The 22,688-nt window shown below is 41.6% G+C and overlaps 1 protein-coding gene across 1 annotated transcript in view; it reads left to right on the forward strand.

The window, feature by feature from the left end:
• Window positions 1-21,720, forward strand: part of ARSB (arylsulfatase B) — a 206,659-nt gene extending 184,939 nt beyond the window's left edge. Inside the window, exons 7-8 of the mRNA XM_019013558.4 lie at window positions 16,998-17,120; window positions 18,294-21,720. Of these exons, the coding sequence (XP_018869103.3) occupies window positions 16,998-17,120; window positions 18,294-18,559 (389 nt within the window). The 3' untranslated portion in view covers window positions 18,560-21,720. The remainder of the gene's footprint in view (window positions 1-16,997; window positions 17,121-18,293) is intronic.
• The last annotated feature ends 968 nt before the right edge of the window (window positions 21,721-22,688 follow it).

A 22,688-nucleotide genomic window follows, 5' to 3' on the forward strand; every position in this document is an offset into this window, starting at 1 on the left:
GCCACCGCGACTGGCCCCTACTTTGCTTCTCTTGCTCATTCAGGAAGCCAACTCTGGGTTTGTCACAGATTGTTTGCTTACAAATATTCCCACTTTTTCATTCACAATCCTTCTTTCCCCAAGAAAGAGGTTGGTCGCAAGGTGTAGGGGTGTTGCCCTGGGGCTCTGTCTTTCCAATTTTCTCTTCTATCCAGATTTTTCATCTGCCAAACCCTATGAGAGCCAGGAGAGGGCATCAGATCAACCAGCCAAAGCTTCAAAATCTGCCTTGACTCTGTGGGGTTCTGCTCACCTACACCTTTGTAGGGTACCATCCTCTAGTAAAATGAGCCTCTACTATGATAGCAGACTCCTGCATTCTATTTCTAAATCTGCCTGATTCTAAACATTCTTGTTTGAGTCAGATGGGAAATACGGTTCTGTTTCATTTTTCTCCCCATCTTAATTGGTTTTCCGTATGCGGGTTCAGAAGTAGGATTTAGCTGTACACATCATCCTTCATGTGAGTAGGCGAGCACCAGCATCAGGGGAAGGAAAAGAGACAAACTGACTGTTAGGGAGTGAGTCTCTCTCCAGACTCGGCTAGCCAGCACAGCTTCAGATCCTGCCCCTCAAGTGAGTCACTTCATGAATGTGGCTAAAGTGTCTAACGGTTGGCATTTCTCAGGAAGCACGCTGGGATTATGGATGTGAAAGTTAACATGGATTGTTTGAGAGAGGACTGAGGCTTCAGCAATCTCAGGATGTCTGTCTGTTGAGCTTCATAACCAAGCTGCCAAATTCAAATCTGCATCTACAGATTCTTGAGCACTTGAGGTGGGTGCCCTCTGAAGCTGGACCTTTTCAAAGCTGCTCTGAAGAGCTGGGTGGCACCTCCTTCATATTTCATTCTAAGTCAATTGTAGAGCTAAGAAACCATCTTTGCTTACTGTCTCAGATGTGTTTCCAGTTTTCATTGGAAAGAGAAATTGTGTTCTGAATCCCAGTTCATGTGAAACCCTGATAACTTCTCAAAATATAAAACATCCTTACTTTCAGGGGCTGCTGCCAAGAACTAGAGGAGGCTAGAAAGAGTTGTCTCAAATGTTTGCTTTTTTACCTTTGGCAAGCATCACCTAGTGGCCCTCATGTCAGTGATTACAGGGTTTGTGTAACATGCCTGGGTTTGGGCCATGGATAGCAGTGTTGTGGAGGGCTGCCCTTGGAAGAACACCAGCCAGCTTCAGTTTTCTGCACTGTAATTGTTGCCACTGCTACCCCAGTATGGGCTCCTGGGGTCAGGAGGGATGGCATCACCAAGCTTCCCGGAGGGAGCAGGCCCACCTGACAGCCATTAAAAGGCTGATTCCGTGGGCAGGGCCCTTTTTCCAAATTAAGTATTAAATGAACATTATTTCATCCTTATCCAAAAATGTGCTCAGAGCCTAGACACGTCTTTCCTGCACACCGGAATATGAACCGTACAACACAGGGTGAGCTCAGCCTTCAGCAAGGCGTTTTGGATGGTGAGGCTTTGTGGTTGGGATTGCACTAAATGCCATGTAGGGGGCGGGGGGGTCTTTCTCCTTTCATCCCTTGCCAGAGACTCAGCCTGGGCCATGCTCATCATCATAATCACAGGCTGAAGAGGAATATTTTGGGTTTAGTTTCCCTTTTTTTTTTTTTTTTTACACACAATGCCTATTTATAACTATTTGTTGACAGACTCTACCAATTACTTAAAAAAACGTGTATTTAGAGAGAGACAGACCAAAAATGTGAATTCAATGGTGGCCCTAGTTCTGTATTCGATTAGCATCTGCTGGTGCCAGAACTGGAGATGGCTGTCTGTTGTCACTTTAATTGGAGGATGATTAGAAAAAAATACTTGCTTTTCTTCCAATCTTATCTTTGTTGTTACCAGCTCATCAGATCCGCAAGTTCATGTTTATTATGGCCATTATATGTTAAAAGCTCAGTGCATTTTCTGTCTCCACATCATCTATAACATCCTGTTGCCAAATCCAGTTATCTCCTTTCCTGCTTTCTCATACTTTCCCTCTCTTTGACATTCACCATTTTCTCCATGGAGTATTTCCCCTGGCTTCTGAGGCCTTCTTCTAGTCTAACTCCTCCTTCTCAGCCTTTTAGAGGCCCCTTCCCCTATGCTTTGCCTTTCAAATGGTGTTTCTTTCCAGAATTCCATCCTCCTCCCTGTTCTTTTCTCAGTCCATATATTTTTTCCACCTTAAATACAGCCAGAAGAAGTGGAGACAAGGCACCCAGTTTGAGAGTCCAGGACTTGGCAGTGCACATCGGACATTAGAGAGGGGTTACCCATAAAGCTATCTTAGGGGCAGCTGAATATACAGGATATCTGTGATTCCTACCCTTACCCCAAAAAGCAGGATGGCTCACGGGGGCAGCAGAAAGGTGATGGAGCCAGAGAGAGTAGGTAAGCTATTGTCCATGGTGGATACAGGGAGAGACAAGCTGAAGAGGTTGAACCTGTTTTGATGGCCAAGGCCAGCAGATGGATGTCAATATCCCTATGTGAAATACAGGAGTGGAGCACCATCGAAGGAATGATGTGAGAAGGAAGTGAGAAGGCTGGGCTTTGTTACTGTGCAGGTTCACCTGGACTAGAGGCACTATGGTTGGATACACAAAAGAACAGTCTGGGTTAGAGATAAGATTCTGGAGTCTAGAATACCCAGCGAAATGTTGGGCATGGAAACTAGAGGAATGAAAACATTGAAGAGATGAACAGTGAAAAAAGAATAAGCAAATGAGGCTGAAAAGAATGGCAGGTGGAGGCCGGGTGCAGTGGCTCGTGCCTGTAATCCCGGCACTTTGGGAGACCAAGGCAGGCAGATCACAAGGTCAAGAGATCGAGACCATCCTGGCCAACATGGTGAAACCCCGTCTCTACTAAAAATACAAAAATTAGCTGGCCATGGTGGCGTGTGCCTGTAGTCCCAGCTACTCGGGAGGCTGAGGCAGGAGAATCACTTGAACCCAGGAGGCGGAGGTTGCAGTGAGCCAAGATTATGCCACCGCACTCCAGCCTGGTGACAGAGTGAGACTCCGTCAAAAAAAAAAAAAAAGAATGGCAGGTAGAAATGAGACTCCCAAAGATGAACCCAGATGGAGCATTTTCTCTATGCCAGGCACTGCAGTAAGTGCTTTGCACGCATTGTCTCACTTAGAGACTGAAAAGGGGAAGGACACCTTAGAAAGAAGAAAATTTCAAAAAGAGAGACCCTCCTTCTGCCTTGATCATATTTGTCACTCTTTCTTTACCTATTGCATTGGCCTATCCATAGGGCTCTCCCTGGATCCTCCTGGGGAATTGGTATGTCTTTTGGAATCTCCTAGCACTTTGTGCGTTTTATTTATTCAGGCAACAAATGTTTATTCCACTATTTTAGAATTTATGGTGGTTAAACAAAATTATTTTATTATTACCTGCTGGACTCCAGCTTATTCATTCTGAAGATTTAGTGTCTAACACATATAGTCATCAACAACATAGGTATTTGTTTAGTAAGTAAATGAATAATATGAAATAAGTTATTTTTTCAAGACTCAAATTTAAACCAAAGCATGAGAAGAGCTCTTGTCAACCTATTTCAGGTATAGGTGGCTTAATTTACTACAACGGTCATGAGTTGAGGATTCATTGAATGGTTGTTTTCTGTCATTTTTGGTTTACACTGCTCAATCAACACTGCTGGCTGATGTCAGACCTTAACCAATTGTTGAAGTTCCCTGTAACACCAGCACATTCTCTGAATACTTACTATGCACAATGCAATAATGATTAACATTTGAACTCTGTCTAGGCTGAGTAAGCCACATCAAAGCTCTTTTTTCACTAGGACTTTTAAAATATCAAATATGAACTGAGTGAGTAGGTGTCAGAGAAATTGACTTTGTAAACTGAAAATCGTAAACTTAAGATTCATTTGAAATACGTCATGTGGAGTGCATATATAAAAATTATGAGCATTTTGATTTGTCCCCTGTAGGTAATAAATAACATCTGCAATATTCCTCCTCACCTTTTTCTGATTAGCTTCATGTCTGGCATATTTTTCCCAACACTCCTGTTTCATGTTGTAAGAATTTCTCCAAGGACAGACAGGATTCTAAGTAAGTAGTGAGGGTCTAACAGAAAACTTGCGGCAACCAGGTTCAAGTTCAGAAATGAGGGAAGTATTTAATGGTGGTCAGGCCTCCCTATTTTACTCTTCTTTGGTACACGCTGGCAGAGCTGCACAGGCCCCGAGGGGTGGCAGTGCCTGGGAAAGGCACAGTGCCTGGGAAAGGTCTATAATCTAGACCCGCAAGCCGGCCCCCTCCTCCCCAAAGCTGGTGTGGCTCCCAGGCCCCCTCACTCCCCACATGTACCTGCACCCACATGGGGGCATCCAGCAGAGTGCCCTAGGCCACCAGCATCCCCCTAGGGTCCATGGAGCTGGAGGGACCTCTGGAGACTCCCAAAGGTGAACCAAGGTGGACATTGGCCACCTCTGCTGGGCAGCTGCATAGAGTTTGTTTGGGAGGAAGATTTTGTCCTTAAAAGTTTGAAAACCACTGCCTTAACTGTGTAATTTCAATAACTACTATATGATGATGATAATAATAATAGCTAACATTTATTGAGAGCTTACTATCTGCCAGGGACCCTATTATGGGCTTTCAATGGACTATCTCATTTAATTCTCCCAAAAAAATCTCTGAGGCACTTACTGATTTTATCAGCTAGAAAACAGAGGCTAAGTAAAATGCCCATGGTTACAGAGTTATGAAGTAGGAGAGCTGGCCCATTTAGTCTGGCTCCAAAGCCAGGGATCTCAATCTTGCTGCTAATACTGCTATTAATTAGCTCTGGTAAAACTGAAGAGGCAGCCTGGACAACTGGAAAACAGAACAGCACATGTTTAGTAAGTGCCTATGACAGTCAAGCGTTGAATGATGCTTGAGCCTCAGTTACTCTGAGCTTCACTCTATCCCTCTCACCCCACTGGCCTCACCTAATTTTGGAAAAGTTGGACAAGCAGTGAGACAGACAGGGTAAAAAGAAAAAATTGGCTTGTAAATACTCCCCGAATATCCTGCCTGATAAAACATTCTTCCTCCTCTCCCTCCTCCTCCTTCCTATCACCTCTCCCTTTGCCTTTCTCCCCCACCCCACCTCTCTTCTTTGTTTTCTGTTTTCTTTTTGCCTCCCTTATCGGTCCTGTCTTCTTTGCCTTGTGTTAGATTCTTTAGGCTCCTATTTCAGGACAGGTCACATTTACTCTTGCTTCTACACTAGGACACACCCTCCCCTCTTACTACTCAGTGTTAGTTCACTGGCCTCAATAAACACTGGATGTTTTTATTTTATTTCATGTTTGTGCAATTGAAGACTATTGAATTCATTCTGTGTTTTTTTTTTTTTCCAAAATGATATATGAATTAGAATTGCCCTTTTGAGCCAAGAACCCTGGTGGGTTTTGTTTTGTTTTTTAACAGAGCCGCAAGCCCAGGAATGAGAAATCAGTTCATAAAATTAATAGCAAGCAAATTTAGAATCCACTACAGCACCTATAGCCAGCTTGTAGTAAGCCTGAGAAGCAGACTTCTACAGGATGAGATTGATTCCAGCAGTGTGGTTAGATATTTGGAAATGCCTAAAGAAATGTTTGTGCTCAAGTTAAGGTTGCAGCAGAAACCATATAACTTGAGAATTTCTGGGGCCTAAATGTACGGGCTCTACAGAATGTACTACGTTGCTTTGTGCCTCTGCCCAGATCACTCTTCTCCTTTTCCACTTTCCTCCCATGCTGCCCCCAGCACACTCATACTTGCCTCATCGCCTCAAAAAAAATAATAAAAATTGAAATCTTTCTAATGCCAATTAAGCCTTCCAGTTTCATCTGAGACATCACTTCTTCAGGGAAATCTTCTCCTTTCCCTAGACTAATCAAGGTCCCCACCTTGCCTTCCTAGAGCCCCCATCCCTAGCCACAACACCCATCATAATTGATCATCACTGCTTGTCTCCTTGCCTTCCTCCACCTGGCTGTGTGCCCAGCAACTAGGACTAGTTCAAGAAGTATTTGTTGATGAAGTAAATCCGTCTAGTTTGGGGGGACCATGGCCACAGGATCGAGACACTTCTCAGCTCTCTGCTGTCTCCTTACTCTTCCTTTCCAGACTCTGATTCCCGAGCAGTTGGGAGGACATCTTTTTGTTTCTTCCATTCTGAAATTCACTGACCAACTGCGTACGTCCATGCTCATAAACATTTGATTTAGCTATAAAATCTATTTTAAATAAAAATGCCAATTAGAGTAGAAACTTCCTGCTCCTCCCTGTCCCCACTATGTGTAAGATAAGTGTGGAGGTGGGAAAAAGAGCGTTGTCTTCTAAGGAGTGGGAGTTGAATGTCTCTTAGGTGCCCACTGCAGGCAGCATGAAAATAATAGGATGGATACTATAGGAGGCACATTTGAGATCTTTCAAATTGCTCCAGCTGACCATCCATGACATGGGCTACCTGGTGAGGCAGGAAGTCCTCTGTGGGACTGTCCTAGGGCAATAGCTGTGCAAAGACCATCATAAGTGCAACAGATGCTGCTGAAGATGGTAACTTCAGGCAGCCTATGTTGGGCCAGGCTGGGCCAAACAGGAGGCCAGGGCTCAGCTGGGCTAGACTAAGGGAACCAAAGATAGGTATGAAAGGGACTGTAGGCTCCAGTAACCCCAAGGCAGAACCAGAACTGGGAATCTCTGTTCTATTTCACTCTGTTTTTACAATTCTGGCCAGACCTATAGTGTGGCATACCACTACAGGTTATGTGGGGAAAATGTTACCACATATTCCCCACATAATTTTCTAACAATACCTTGTTCCCTTTGCAGCTGGTTCAGATCTCACAGTCATAAGAGGGTTGAGCAGTTGGTCACACCTTGACTTTGACAGCTGTCAGTCAGAGGCCATAGGTTCAACATATATTGAAATGATTTCTTTCAGTTGGTCAGTTGGTTTTACCTATTTGCCTGGGCTTATGGCGACCACCGTGGAAATTCAAGAGACCTGTACCCAGAGTCCGTGCACTTATGGTGCACAGAATGCTCACTAGGTGTAGAATCTTATTTCCTCTTCACACTCATTCTGTTTAGGTAGTATTTTGGTTCTCATTTTTGCATACAAGGAAACAGGAACTCAGAGTGGTTAAATGACTTTATAAGATAAGAAAAAGAGCTTGTTCTAAAGGCTATTGAAATGCCAGTGATTGATTTCTCTGAGTTACTTTTCAGAACTAGAGTGATGGCATAGGGCAAGCTTATTCAAACCCATGGCCCACGGGCTGCACGTGGCCCAGGATGGCCTTGAATGCGTAACTTTTCTTTTTTTTTTTTTTTTGCGACAGATTCTCGCTCTGTCGTCCAGGCTGGAGTACAGTGATGCGATCTCGGCTCGCTGCAACCTCCACCTCCTGGGTTAAAGTGCTTCTCATGCCTCAGCCTCCTGAGTAGCTGGGATTACAGGCATGCACCATCACACCTGGCTAATTTTTGTATTTTTAGTAGAGATGGGGTTTTACCACAGTGGCCAGGCTGGTCTCGAACTCCTGGCCTCAAGTGATCTGCCCGCCTCAGCCTCCCAAAGTGCTGGGATTACAGGCGTGAGCCACCATGCCTGTAAACTTTCTTAAAATTCATAAACTTTCTTAAAACATTATGAGTTTTTTTGCAATTTCTTTTTTTTTTAGCTCATCAGCTGTCATTAGTGTTAGTGTATTTTATGTGTGGCCCAAGACAATTCTTCTTCTTCCAGTGTGGCTCAAGGAAGCCAGAAGATTGGACACGCCTGGCATACGGCATGCCACTGTGCCATCCAAAACAGCTGTGCACAGCCCCACTTCCCGGCTGTTAGGGGCTTTTTTCATCTTCAAAAATTAAGCAAAGAGGTTCACTAAAGCATCAGTTCGGAGTGTGGGGCTTCTAGTCTGTGTATTTTAGGGAATTAATTTTAGGAAAAAACTATTTTTAGGTCCATGATTATTTTTAAAAACAAAAATCTAGACAACAGTGCATACATGCACGTCTGGATATGTAAGCCCTTACCACACAGCGAGATGAGAGGGTGGCCTTGGCCAAAGCCTGCAGTTGTTGGGACATTCAAAACCATGAGCACACTGGAGATTTGAGCCACATGTGCACCAGCGCAGTCGCTCAGATGCAGCCTGGGTGCGCTGATCTGGGAGGGGGACTCACGGGCTCTGGGTCTCTGACTAGCTGGCACATGAAGGACCTTAATGACTTGAACCTCACTTTCAGTTTGAGATCCTTTGAACTTTTGTTAGAGTGAGCCATAAAGAAGTGGTCAGCCAATCAGATGTTTAGTATAAACTGAACTTTAGCGTAAATAAGCTTTAAGAGACACATTTGATTTACATAAATAAACAAGCTACTTTTAGGAACTTTTAAGTACAAAAGTTGAAGATAGTTGCTAATTAAACCTAAATCTTGCCTGTACATCAAAAACATACTCGACAGAATTTCCAGTTTAGAAAACTCCTCAAGAACCAAATTTCTGGGACAGCTGGAGTGTTTTTCTCACTTAGCCCAAGTGAGTAAGTTTTACTGTAAGTAAATATGCATGCATCATTAAGTGAAGGTGGCATCACACTGGCAGGGAAAGTCAGATGGGTTATTGGCAAAGAATGAAATTTTGCTGATCTTCGTAAATTGTGAAATGATAAAAAACAAATAGAACCCAGTAGAAATGAATGGCAGGCCAAACAAACCGGACAGAAAAGGGGCTACAGACTAAAAGTGGTAAATTATAGCTTCCACACATAAATCCTTTTTACCCCAACCTTCTTCAAATTCTGGAACATAAATGGGGGAGCAAATATAGACCCTTTCTAAATCCACACCAGAGAAGTGACTTTGGTTGTTTTTTTGTTTGGTTGTATTTTGTTTTTCTGATATAATAGTGATTTTTGCCTCCTTTCCTCCTCTTTGTAAGGTCTTGGGTAGAAGAGGTTGTAAAAGAAAATGAAACTATATTATACTGATGATAATAGCTACCACTCAGTGATAGTTATTGACAGATGTTAATATCTGTTTCATAGAGCAAGGATTAAATGAGTTATACATAGAACAGTTAAAGCAGTGTTTTATGTTTATAAGCATGTAGTATTTAAATATTAGATATTATTATCTTTAATGTTGGCAATTGTCTTAACAATATAACAGATATTCTACTAAGCACTATATATGTCTTATCTCACTTGCTACTGTTATGTTAATTTTATAGATAGTAATCTGAGGCATGGGAAGTTTAAAAAGTTGCCCAAGATTGCACAGGTGGTAATAACTGTGCACTTTCTATATGCTGTACTTAGTACTAGACATTTTTAATGTATCGTTGCATTTAGACCTCACAACAATACTGAAACTGAGGCCTAGGGAGGCCAGCTAACACCAAGATCACACAGCCAGTGAGTGATGGAGCTGAGATTCAAACCCAAGCAGTCTGGCTCCAAAAGTGCATGTTCTATGCTACTGTGTACTATGGCCCCCTGGAGAAGGGCTGGTAGGATGCCACTTCAATGATACAGCCCTTTCCTCCATCCTCATTACCATCCCTAGCACTGCTTTCCTTCAGGGTCACAGCAGTAGGTCTTCCTAAGCCCCATTCTCCAATCATGTCCAGCTCATTGTACTTGAGCAGCATTTCGGAGAGGAAATGCCTCTAGACCCTCCCGTTCACCCTACAGCGCTGTTTGTGCCACGCTTCCCTCACCACCCTGCCAAGCCCTTGCTTGCACACCTCTAATGCCAGAAAATCATCCTCCCAAGGAAACTCATTCTTTCTGTCTTGGGGAAGCTCTGTCTGGTGGAAACATATTCCTCATATTGACCCAAATGGTGCTATGTGCCTTTAACCTCTCTGTGCCTCAGTTTATTCATCCATGGGACTTTCACGAGGATTAAATTAGACACCAAGTGCTTAAAACAATGCCTCATCTGTATTACATTTGCTAAATATTAGCTGCTATTACTATTTTATTATTATTATTTCTCTCTATGGCTTCCACCCCAAATGCTTTATAGTACAAATTGAGTCCTTCTTGAATTCACTCTTTTTCACCCTTTTGTCAGCTGCAGCCTGCCCTCCAGGATATGATGGTAGCCTTTGTGATGACTTTGTAGACTCCATACCATATCACTCCAGTCTGCTGTACATGCATCGTTAAGAACTGTCTTTCTGGGATATTGCTTTTGTACATCATTTCCCTCTTCAGAAGCCAAACTGGTTCTTGGTTGCTTTCATACTTTGGATGGATTATTAGGTTCTCTACTAATTTCTTGCTGATCTCTACCTATGCTCTTCTCTCTGGGCATGAAGACTTCCTGTCTTCCATGGACTTTCCTCTTCTTATTTGCAGGTCAGCTCACATATTTATTTTGTTTAAGCATTATGTAGTTAAAAGTCTCAAAGGCTATATACCAAAATGTTAACAGCAACTAATAAATTAACAGGTCATTTTTATTTTCCTTTTCATGTTTTTCCGTATTTTCCAACATATATACAACAAACATATAAATTGCATTATTATGAAAAATACTGTGTTTCCTAAAAGTACAATCATACACTGTATTATACAATACTTTCCAAGGTCAAGAGGATGCCTTGTGCAGTCAAGAGAGTAGGATTGCCTTTCATGAAGATCAGAAGTATCTCTAGCCCTCCGCTCAGTCCCTTCCCTTTTTGGTAAACCCATTGGAATCACTAATTAGTGTATTTCAAACTATATATATTAGCCATAGACCCTTTCTTCAAACAAAAATGTAGGCCAGGTGTGGTGGCTCACACTTATAATACCTCAGCACTTTGGGAAGCCAAGGTGGGAGGATGGCTTGAGGCCAGGAGTTTCAGACCAGCCAGGTAACATAGGGAAACAATTACAAAAATCACAGTGGCCTCTTTAAAAATTTTTTTTCTAATTTTTTTTAAATTAGCTAGGCATGGTAGCACATGCCTGTGGTCCTAACCACTCAGGAGGCTGAGGTAGGAGGATCATTTGAGCCAAGAAGTTCAAGGCTGCAGTAAGCTGTGATCTCACCACTGTATTTTAGCCTGAGCAACAGAGTAAGACCTTATCTCAAAAAATAAAAAAATAAATTAAAAAAATGTAGAGAAGTACAACATATTTAGCAGATATTATAGATTCTTCCTTAAGGAGTTGAACTCTGTTGAAATGGAAATGGTGAACCTGGACCCCGACCCACTAACTCACCATCCTATTTCAAGACAACTTCCGAGTTACTTCCAGAACCTACTTTGGGTCTGGAGTACACAGTTCTCCACTGAAACCACCACCAGGCCACCTCATTCTGGTAACAAACAACTCCCAGTTTCTAGGGGTTGCTCAGATAAGGAGTGCTGTAAGTTTACTACGTATTATGTAACATATTTCATCAGTCCTAAAATTTTCTGCTGATCTCCTTTTTCCCATCCAAAATCAATACACACGGCTAATCCATCTTATAGCTGAATATTTCTGTCTGGCCAGAAAGCTTTATTATCTCAGAGGTGGCTTTCAGCTCAGAAGGAAACGAGAAAAATTTGTTTGTTTATACTTCTCTCTTAACTCCCTAGCTTCTGCTCATTCATCAAGCTAATAGGTGGAATATTTGGCTCTTTTGATTCGCCATCTGAAACCCTCTGCTCTCTTGGCTTCTGCAATGTCCTGTTTAACTGGTTCACTTCCTCATATTATTTTCCTCTCTACTCCGTTTGCTGTTTTCCTTTGGCCCTCAGTGCTCTGTTTCTGGGCGTCTGCTTTCTTGCTTCCCTCCCTAGGCAGCGAATCCACTTCCAGGGTTAAGCGATCACTGCATTGCAGGTGGTGCTTAGTGTGTGCCTCAGTCTGTCAGACAGAGGCCAGTCCTATAGCTCCAATATGTTGTGGAGCCGTCTACCTTGAGCTCAGGTTAATTCCTAAAATCAGTATGTCTCATTCCAGAATCCTTTACTCGCCACTATTTCCTGTCTCAACATCTCTATTCTGCCAATATCAACAGTATTCTCTCAATCACCAAACTCAAAACCTTGGATTTTATTTATCTTTTATATTCTTTTGTCACCAAATATCTTGCCTTTCACCTTGGGAACTTCTCTTAGATGTCTCTTTGCTCATCACTTCATGTCATGGAATTCCAGAACACAGTGCTATATTACCACATACAGTTGTTAATCAACAAATATTTCTTAAATTGGAATCTAGTCCAACTCTGTCAAAGAAATTTTAAAAGTTTGTTAACATTCTAAGAAACCTCTGCCTCCTGTCTTGGGTCCTGACAGTTTATCCAATACACTGTCAAGTTAATAATGAAAACACCCAGTGCAGCCAAAGCAATCTTGGGAAAAAATAAAAATGGGAGGACTCAGGCTTGCTGATTTCTAAGGTTACTACTAAGCTTGACAAGTCCTGGTAGTGTGGTACTGGCATAAGAATAGACATAGATCAGCTACGTGTGTGGCTCACACCTGTAATCCCAGCACTTTGGGAGGCTGGATCGCTTGAGGCCAGGAGTTTGAGACCAGCCTGGCCAACATAGTGAAACCTGTATCTATATAAATAGATAGATAGATAGATAGATAGATAGATAGATAGATAGATAGATAGATAGATGCCAGGAGTTTGAGACCAGCCTGGCCAACATAGTGAAACCTGTATCTATATAAATAGATAGATAGATAGATAGATAGATAGATAGATAGATAGATAAATAGATAGAAAGCCCTAGGGCTGGAGGGTGTGGAGTAAATGGGGATTAACTGCCAATGGTGCAGGGTTTCTTTCTGGGGTGATAAAAATGTTCTAAAATATGTTACAGTGATGGTTATACAACTTTGTGAATATATCATACTAAAAACCATGGAATTTTACACTAAAAATGGGTGAATTTGATCATATGTGAACTATATGATATACTCTTTAAAAAATATATTTAAATTCCTCTTATGTCTCCCTATTGATTAGAAGGAAAAGTTGCCACCTCTCTGACCCTTCTTCTGCAGCCACATCTCCCTCTGACCATAATCAAGAAGTACTCCTTGCATTTATGAACTCATGTCATTAGATCGGGCCCACCCGGATAAATCTGAGATAATCCTCACACCTTACAGGCCTTACCTATAATCATATCTGCAGAGTCCCTTATGGCATGGAAGGTGATGTATTCATAGGTTCTGGGAGATTAGGATGTTGACATTTTGAGGAACCATTATCCTGCCTATCATACCCTGTTTTATACTTCTTTCTATTGCATAAGAGTCTCACACATGTTGACAGATGGATGGAAAAAATATATTATGCAGGTACTAACAGCAGCAACAATGACAGCTAAAACTGAGCTATCTATACATCAGATAAAGTAGATTTAAAGGAGGAAAGCATTATTAGAATTAAAGAGGGAGTTTTCAAAGTAATTATCCGGTCATAGAAGAGATTTTTAACATACCTCTCTCAGTAACTGATAGAACAAGCAAACAAACAAAAATGTCCATAAAGATATAAAAGATTTGAACACCATAGTTAACAAACTTGACCTAAATGATATACAGAGCATTGAGCCCAACAACTTCAGACTACATATTTTTTACATTGGTGCTTGGATAATTCATAGTACGTATTAGAAATGAAAATGTTGAATATCTGTTATTCAAAAGGTTATAAAAAAAATAACAAATTAAGCCCAAAGAAAATAAAAGGAGGGAAATAATAAAGATAAAAGAAGTTAATGAAATAGAAAACAAACATACTACAGATAGGCTCTACAAGGCCAAAAGTTTGTTGTTTGAAAAGACTAATAAAATCAGGCCAGGTGCAGTGACTCACGCCTGTAATCCCAGCACTTCGGGAGGCCAAGGAGGGTGGATCATGAGGTCAGGAGTTCCAGACCAGCCTGGCCAACATGGTGAAACCCTGTCTCTACTAAAAATACAAAAAATTAGCTGGGCATGGTGGCATGCGCCTGTAATCCCAGCTACTCAGGAGGCTGAGGCAGGAGAATTGCTTGAACTCCAGAGGCAGAGGTTGCAGTGAGCCAAGATCGCACCACTGCACTCCAGCCTGGGTGACAGAGCAAGAATCCATCTAGAAAAAAAAAAAAAAAGACTAATAAAATCAATTAAACACTAGCAAAACGTATCTTGGGAAAAAATGAAAAGCATGAATTGCCAATATCAGGAATAAACAGGCAATATTACTACAGATGCTACAAACATTTAAAAGATAATACAAAACAAAAGTTCACATGTACTACACAAATTCCTAATAAAATACAAGTTATCAAAACTGACAAAGGGAGAAATAGAAGATCTAAATAGTCCTATACCTGCTCAGGAAATTAAATCAATAATTTCAAACCTTCCCACAAAGAAAACTCTAGGCCTAGATGGCTTTACCAACAAACTCTTTTTTATGGATGAATAGTATTCCATTGTGTCTATATATCACATTTTCTTTATCCATTCATCTATTGATGGACACTTAGGTTGATTCCATATCTTGACTGTTATAAATAGTGTTGCAATAAACATGGAGGTGCAGGTATCCCTTTAGTATACCGATTTCCTTTCGTTTGGATAAATACCTAGTGGTGGGATTACTGCACTGTATGGTAGTTCTATTTTTAATTTTTTGAGGAACCTCCATACTGTCTTCCATAATACCTTTACTAATTTACACTCCCACCAACAGTACACACATACATTTTTAAAGCATAAAACAGTGCTATATATTATCCCTCGGCACATATGTATTCTGCATTTTAAAATGGCTGAAGGATGCACTGAAGTCACAATAGCAGCAGCCTCTAGAGGAGTAAATGAAAGGACAGGGTTTGAGGATAGGAACAAAGGAGACTTCAACTTCATTTTTATTGCCCAGTTTCTTTTATTTTTTTTAAAAAAAGGCAAACATGGTAAAATGTTAACATCTGTTCATTTTGGGTGATGGCTCATAGGGTGTTAGTCATATTATTCTTTGTAATTTTCCCTTTGTTTAATTTCTCAAAATGAAAACAATAAAGTCAAGATAATAGTATCTTTCATAGTTTAGTCTTAGGCTTATTTATTGTTTAGGTATTTTATGTTCCTGTTTGTTTTAAGAAAAAAATGTGTATAAATATAAGTATAGATGAGATAGTTAAATTTCCTTTTTTTGTTTGTGTTCACAAAACATGCTTGTTTTATTTAACATTCTTTGGTATCAAAATGTGGCCTTCATACAAACTTGTGAGGAGTAAACCATGAGGGTTCACAGTTTTACCACAGTCTGTATGTTAGCAACCATTTCCTGTGATAGACATGCTCATGCACCTCAAGTACTAGAAGTATCCATTTGTATTGGAGCCAAAATATCCGCAAGCAGAGAAAAAAGAAGTCAAAAATATTTTCCTCTTTGGTGCTAAAGATTTGCTGCTGTGTGATTGTTGAGACTGAAGCTCTGAAAGCACCGGTGTTTGCTGGATCTGTCTCCAGCTTGTCTCTACAAGGTCGTTTCCAAAAGACTGTCAAAAGAATGGCATGTCCCGCCATTTCCACCAAAGACACACCCTGCATGAAAACCCCAGGAGCACAGAAGTCCTGCTTGGGTGAGGATAAGGGCTCTCTCAAAGTCTATTATCAAAGGAAGGCAGACAGATGGGTTAACCACTCCAATGGAGTCTATACTTTTACAGACATATCACATATTATGACAATTAATTATTAGGCTGGTGGTTCAGCAACCTTTCGAAGTGATCCCAAGATGATTGCTGTGACCATATTTGAAAAGCTAACAGATAAATGTGGGCTTAAAACAGACTATATGTTATTCAGCTAGGCCTCAACCATAGGCATAGGTAGGAGTGAGGTGAGGGCCCTCGTGGACCCACCAGGGTCTTCCACAAGAGTAGAACTCTTGCCTTGTTCACTCCTTTCATAATCAGGCAAAGGAAGGAGTTATTCAACAGGAGGAACTGAGCATGTTCAACCCAGACCCTTTTTGCTGTCCAATTTCCAGCCAGCCTGTCACCTGGATATATGTAAGCACTCTGGTCTGCTCTCGGCTGTGTGCTCTAAGGGAGCCCACTGGGTGTTCAGCAAGATCAATGGTGAGGGTTAAATCTTTCTAAGTCAAGGGTCAATTACAAACAAGATCTCTCTGCTACAGATCTGAAGCTGTATTCTCTCCAATCAATTTTGTCAGTAACAAAAGCAGTATTTTTTGTTCCATCTGTCTATCTTCTACCTCTTAATTGGTTTCAAACTTAAGAGGTGGTAGAGATTAGTAATTGCTCCCCACAAAAGCAAAAAACCAACCTGATGATCAATTAAGATCTCAAAAATGATAAATTAATATAATCCATGATACCAGCCAAAAATTTGTATACCAAATTTATTCTTACCCCCATAGTTATCCTGTCTGAATAGTTAACTGAGCACTGCTCACTTTTAGATTCCTTAAGAGTTGTTAAAAAATAAGTCTTTGTACTCTATCATGGCATGCATGAACTCTCATAGCTTGAAATAACTGCATTAAAATGTACATTTTATAATTTCTTATACTATTTACATAGGTATAAGTATACACAGAAAATGTATTTAAATGTTTAACAGCCAAAAACAAAAACCAAAAAAAAAGTCACTCTGCTGTAACAGAACACTGTTCTGCATATGGCTAGCTGTACATTGGCAGAGCATAGCGATTTTAAGGATGAATTAGTGTTGTAATCTCTTTGGGATTTCCTTTATATTTGCGGTGGTTTATGACTGACAGTTCATGTAACTATAGCTTTCTGTTTGGATTTAATAAAAGATTCATTTCTGTGGCAAGATACACATTTGCACTCCAGTGTTGAATAAAAGCTACTGTTCTGCAAGGGTATAAAATGCTGATTTATAACAACACGTTCCAATAACAGCTATCTAATTCTTTCAAACTATTTCTTCCCAGGTCCCAGGAACAGCATGGCTCCAGCAAAGGATGACTCTTCTCTTCCAGAATATTCAGCCTTTAACACATCTGTCCATGCTGCAATTAGACATGGAAATTGGAAACTCCTCACGGGCTACCCAGGTAGAGTCCTTAGCTTAGCCAACTTCCCTTCCCGTGGTAGACAAAGCAGGGCTGTGTCCTCAGGGCAGTATCTCCAGTCTATCTGCCCTCCTGGGATTTGATTCCCATGGCCATTTCTCTGGAAAGAGAGGACATTATCACTCTTGTTCTAACCGTTTCCCACCTCTTCCTCTGTGGCTCCTCCTCAAGGCCCCTAAGCCCTACCACTTACCTCACTTTGCTCAGATACCTGAAATCTTAATTTGCCTTTCTAATCTTTCATGATCCCTCCTGATATATGTCCTAGAAAGACAACTATTTATTCAGGGTTTTCTTTTCCCACTTCTAAGACTCCGCCTGTTCCCAATTACACAGCTTCCATCATTGTCATGGTGCAAGTAAGCTTTCCCAGTGGATCATCAAGAAGAAGCTTACCGAAGTAACAAATGCCTTTTGCAAAACATATCTCTGGGGCTGCTGAATGAGGAGATAAGAAGGAATGGTTTAACCTACTCGTCCTAACCAAAAAAAAAGAGAGAGAGAGAGAAAGACAGAGAGAATTAACTGTAGCAGGGGTGAAAGGAAGAAATGTCACTCTTATGCTTCATGGAAAATATGGATTTTAAATATGTGTGGCTATCAAGCACAGCACATTTAGCTAACAAAGAGAGTCTCTGAGAGCTACACCCTCAACCAGTGGTATAGCTGGGGAAGGAGGTTGCTCCTCTGATTATATTCTCTAAGAGTAATATCTTTTCAATACTTTTAAAATATGTGGGATGATGGTTAAGGCTGTGATGTAATTAATCAGTGTTTACAATGAGAACATTCTTGGCGTTTGCAATATGACAAGTCTTTTTTGACTGGGATTGTCCCATGTATTGCAAGACGTTAGCATCACTAGCTCATGCCCACTAAATGCCAGGAGCACCCCTATGCCCCAGTCCTTGTGACAAGGACATACACACATGCACACACATTTCTGGGTGTCCTTGCTTGTGAAGCAGTGAGACATGTCTAGTTAAAGCACCAGAAGTCAAGTCTGAGAAGCATCTAGAGACAGCATCTAGGGCCGCATCTTTTTATGTTTCCCCACCCACAACCCAGTGCAGCCTTGGCCTCAGACTCCTTCCCTGAAATTAGAACCTGGCTCTGTGCTTCTCCCTCAGTAAACTGTTTTGTTTTCTTTGCTAGGCTGTGGTTATTGGTTCCCTCCACCATCTCAATACAATGTTTCTGAGATACCCTCATCAGACCCACCAACCAAGACCCTCTGGCTCTTTGATATTGATCGGGACCCTGAAGAAAGACATGACCTGTCCAGAGAATATCCTCACATCGTCACAAAGCTCCTGTCCCGCCTACAGTTCTACCATAAACACTCAGTGCCTGTGTACTTCCCTGCACAGGACCCCCGCTGTGATCCCAAGGCCACTGGGGTGTGGGGCCCTTGGATGTAGGATTTCAGGGAGGCTAGAAAACCTTTCAATTGGAAGTTGGACCTCAGGCCTTTTCTCATGACTCTTGTCTCATTTGTTATCCCAACCTGGGTTCACTTGGCCCTTCTCTTGCTCTTAAACCACACCGAGGTGTCTAATTTCAACCCCTAATGCATTTAAGAAGCTGATAAAATCTGCAACACTCCTGCTGTTGGCTGGAGCATGTGTCTAGAGGTGGGGGTGGCTGGGTTTATCCCCCTTTCCTAAGCCGTGGGACAGCTGGGAACTTAACTTGAAATAGGAAGTTCTCACTGAGTCCTGGAGGCTGGAACAGCTGGCTCTTTTAGACTCACAAGTCAGACGTTCGATTCCCCTCTGCCAATAGCCAGTTTTATTGGAGTGAATCACATTTCTTACGCAAATGAAGGGAGCAGACAGTGATTAATGGTTCTGTTGGCCAAGGCTTCTCCCTGTCGGTGAAGGATCATGTTCAGGCACTCCAAGTGAACCACCCCTCTTGGTTCACCCCTTACTCACTTATCACAGAGCATAAGGCCCATTTTGTTGTTCAGGTCAACAGCAAAATGCCTGCACCTTGATTGTGGCTTTTACAATAAAGAAATGTGTTTTAATCCTAATTTATTTCCTCCCAGCCATTGCTCACTCTGTCTAGACTTCCTGCCACTTCCAATTCTTCTGTGGCTTTTCCTGCCTTTCCTTTTGACCTCAGTAGTCCTATCCCTGGGAAGGCCACTTTGCTTCTCTACCTGAGCACCCGTGATTTCTGGAACGCTGCTGAGCCCTGCCTTACTTTTGCCCCTAGGGCTGAAGCTAGAGGCCTCCCCGTAATAGGCGGTGGAATTGCCCTGTGAGGATGTTCATGGTAGACACTAAGAGAGCTGGGTGGGAGATGCTTGGCTCTGTGGCATCTGTTCAGCGAGGCTTTTCCTATATTGCATGGAGTTAGTCATCGTGATTGTAGCTTTATCTCATAATATATTAAGACTTGCACTGCTATTTACTAGCAGTGAGAAGAAACCTCAGGAAAGGATATGAAAAAGCAAGTGGCCAGTGTCTGGGATACTGGGCCTTGGTAAAGCAGAGGAGGGCATACCCACAGTCCTCTTATTCTCTGTTTTACTGCTTGTTTTGAGGTTCTGGGGTCTGGCAAAGAGGATGCAGTTTGACCTGCAGGCCTTTCTCAATCCCACTAATGTCTTACTAATGTGGAACAGTCCATATTAGCTCCAGAGAGTGTCAAACCCAGAGAAATATGTGCAAAAATGATACTCTTTTCTGCATTAGCCCCACCATTTTGTTCACCAATGCTTGGAACACTGCCTGAAGGCACTCAATACATTTTTATTTTTAATTTTTTATATCTTTTTGAGATGATCTCACTCTGTCACCAGGTTGGAGTACAGTGGTACAATCACAACTCACTGTAGCCTCAAACTCCTGGGCTCAAGTGATTCTCCCACCTCAGGCACCCAAATAGCTGGAACTACAGGCATATACCGCCACACCCAGCTAATTTTATTTTTTGAAAAGACAAGGTTCCCTATGTTGCCCAGCTGGTCTTAAACTCCTGGGCTCCAGCAATTCTCCCAGCTTGGCCTCCGAAAGTGCTGGGATTACAGGCATGAGTCACCATGCCTGGCCTCATTTTTTAAAACAAATGAGTAAATGAGAAAGTCTCACACCATGAAAGATGCTAGTCCAATGAGCTGAATACAGAGGTAATATAAATGTCTTCCAGCTGTTGCTTTTCTGTTCTCAAGCTGCCCCTCCTGGGGTAGGAGCGTAATCTACATCACTGGGCAGTCACAGGACACCCTATAGCAAGGTTGTAGCGTCCTCTCCAGTGGGGGGAGAAAAGGAACTGTGCCTACCAAAGGTACTCTCTTGTCAGCAATTTCCATTTCTATTCTTTATGGGACACTAGAAACTAAAAGCAACAAATAATCTGATATAAGTCCTTGTATAGTCATCCTTCAATTCAGTAGCAATATTTTCTGGTCACTACTAACCTGTATTGTATTAAAATGAGACTATTGGAAGGAAATGGTGCTAAAACTAATAACATCTCTTACCAACCTTTACCCAACTCCTGGGTTGGCAAACAGCTGACCAAACTGCCATCACCTCCCACTTGGAAGTGTATGGCCAACAGCATGAAATAGCTGAGCCCAGATGTTCCTTCTGCATCCTCCGAATCCCAGGGCTGGGTGTAGGTAGCCGTTGGAGGCCATCGCTACAGGGCACCTATCTGTTATTGCTGATGTCCTCCCAACAGCTGTCTCCAGTTCTAGTTCCTTGGTTTTCAGGCACAGTGGGGGATGTTCTGCACCCAGTGGACTTCAAAAGAGTTTTGAAGACTTAATTTTTTGTAAAACAAGTACTTGAGATTTTGGTTTATCCATAATAGAATGTATCTCATTAGATTCTCTGATTCTATATAAGAATGTGAAAAGATTGATATATTGTTGTTAGAAATAATGTTATTTCTTTCCAATTTTTTTTTTTTTTTTTTTTGGGGATGGAGTCTCGCTCTGTCACCCAGGCTGGAGTGCAGTGGTGTGATCTCGGCTCACTGCAGCCTCTAACTCCCAGGTTCAAGCTATTCTCCTGCCTCAGCCTCCCAAGTAGCTGGATTACAGGCATACACCACCACGCCTGGCTATGTTTTGTATTTTTCGTAGAGATAGGGTTTCACCATGTTGGCCAGGCTGGTCTCAAACTCCTGACCTCAAGTGATCCACCCACTTCAGCTTCCCAAAGCACTGGGATTACAGGTGTGAGCCACTGTGCCCGGCAAATTTTTTTACCTTTACAGCAGGTTTTGCTTATTTAATTGTGAGCTCATTTTTCTTTGTTACTACATGATTATTCCAGATTTGGGGGACAAAATAAAATTAATCTTTTAAAATGTGTCAGCCATGTGTATGGGGCTTCCATTTGGGGTGATGAGAAAGTTCTGAAACTAGATAGTGGTCATGGTTATACAACATCATAAATGCAATTACTGCCACTGAATTGTATATTTTAAAGTGGTTAAAATGTTAAGTTTTATGTTTTATTACAGTTTTTTAAATGTGTCAACCAACTTTATGGTACATAAATTATATCTCAGTAAAGCTGTTAAATAAATAAATATAGTAAAAATTTTAGAACTAAAAAAAGTGTCAATCATTGCCCTAAGAATATAAGCTATAAAATAAGGTATTAGAGGGAGGTCAAGGAAGGGTAGGAGTGAAAACAAAGTGACAATAAAAGAGAGTATTAGCTCTCTATTGCTGCGTAACAAATTACCCCAAAACTTAGCAGCTTAAAACAATAAACATTCATAACTTCACACATTCTATGAGGGTAAGGACACTGGGAGTGGTTTAGCCCAGTGGTTCTGGCTCAGGGTCTCTCGTGAGATTGTTGTCAAGCAGGCCTGTGGTCATCGGAAGACTTGAGTGGGGCCACAGGCTCCACTTTTAAGCTGACTCACTCACAAGGCTCTTGGCTGGAGGCCTCAGCTCCTTGCCATGTGGGCATCTCCACAGGCTGCTTGGATGTCCTCACACATGGCAGTTAACTTCCTCCAGAGCAAGTAAACAGGGAGCCACAGGGCCTTTCATGACCTAGTCTCTAGAGGTGTACACTGTCACTTATACCATTTTTCTATTTGTTAGAAATGAGTCACTAAGGCCAGCCCATATTCTAGGGGAGGAAAATCTTACTTTTCAAAGGGAGTGTCAGATTTGTGGACTTATTTCACACCACATCAGAGGAAAATGGTCTCGTTTAGCCTCCTGGGGAATAGATTGTCAAGTCCACATGCATTTATCAAATGCTGCTATTTGAAAAGAGATGGTAGAAAAAGCATTCAACTTTGCTATTTAGCAGTAGACTAACCATGAACAAATCACTTCATCCTCTCTGTGCCTCGCTTTTTTTCCTGGTAAAGTGATGGGTTGAATTAGATAATTGCTAAAGTCTCATATCCCTAGTGTCCAGAACAATGCCTGGCACACAGATATTCTATAAATGTTGGTTGATTGGCTCTCAAATGACTGAAATCCAATGGGAGGATGTGAAATAATACCGTGCTAAAAAAAATAGCCTGAGATTTTCTAAACTCATTTCCTAAATCTCATTT

The sequence above is a fragment of the Gorilla gorilla genome, chromosome 19 (assembly GCF_029281585.2).
Source record: "Gorilla gorilla gorilla isolate KB3781 chromosome 19, NHGRI_mGorGor1-v2.1_pri, whole genome shotgun sequence".
Taxonomy (NCBI): Eukaryota; Metazoa; Chordata; class Mammalia; order Primates; family Hominidae; genus Gorilla; species Gorilla gorilla.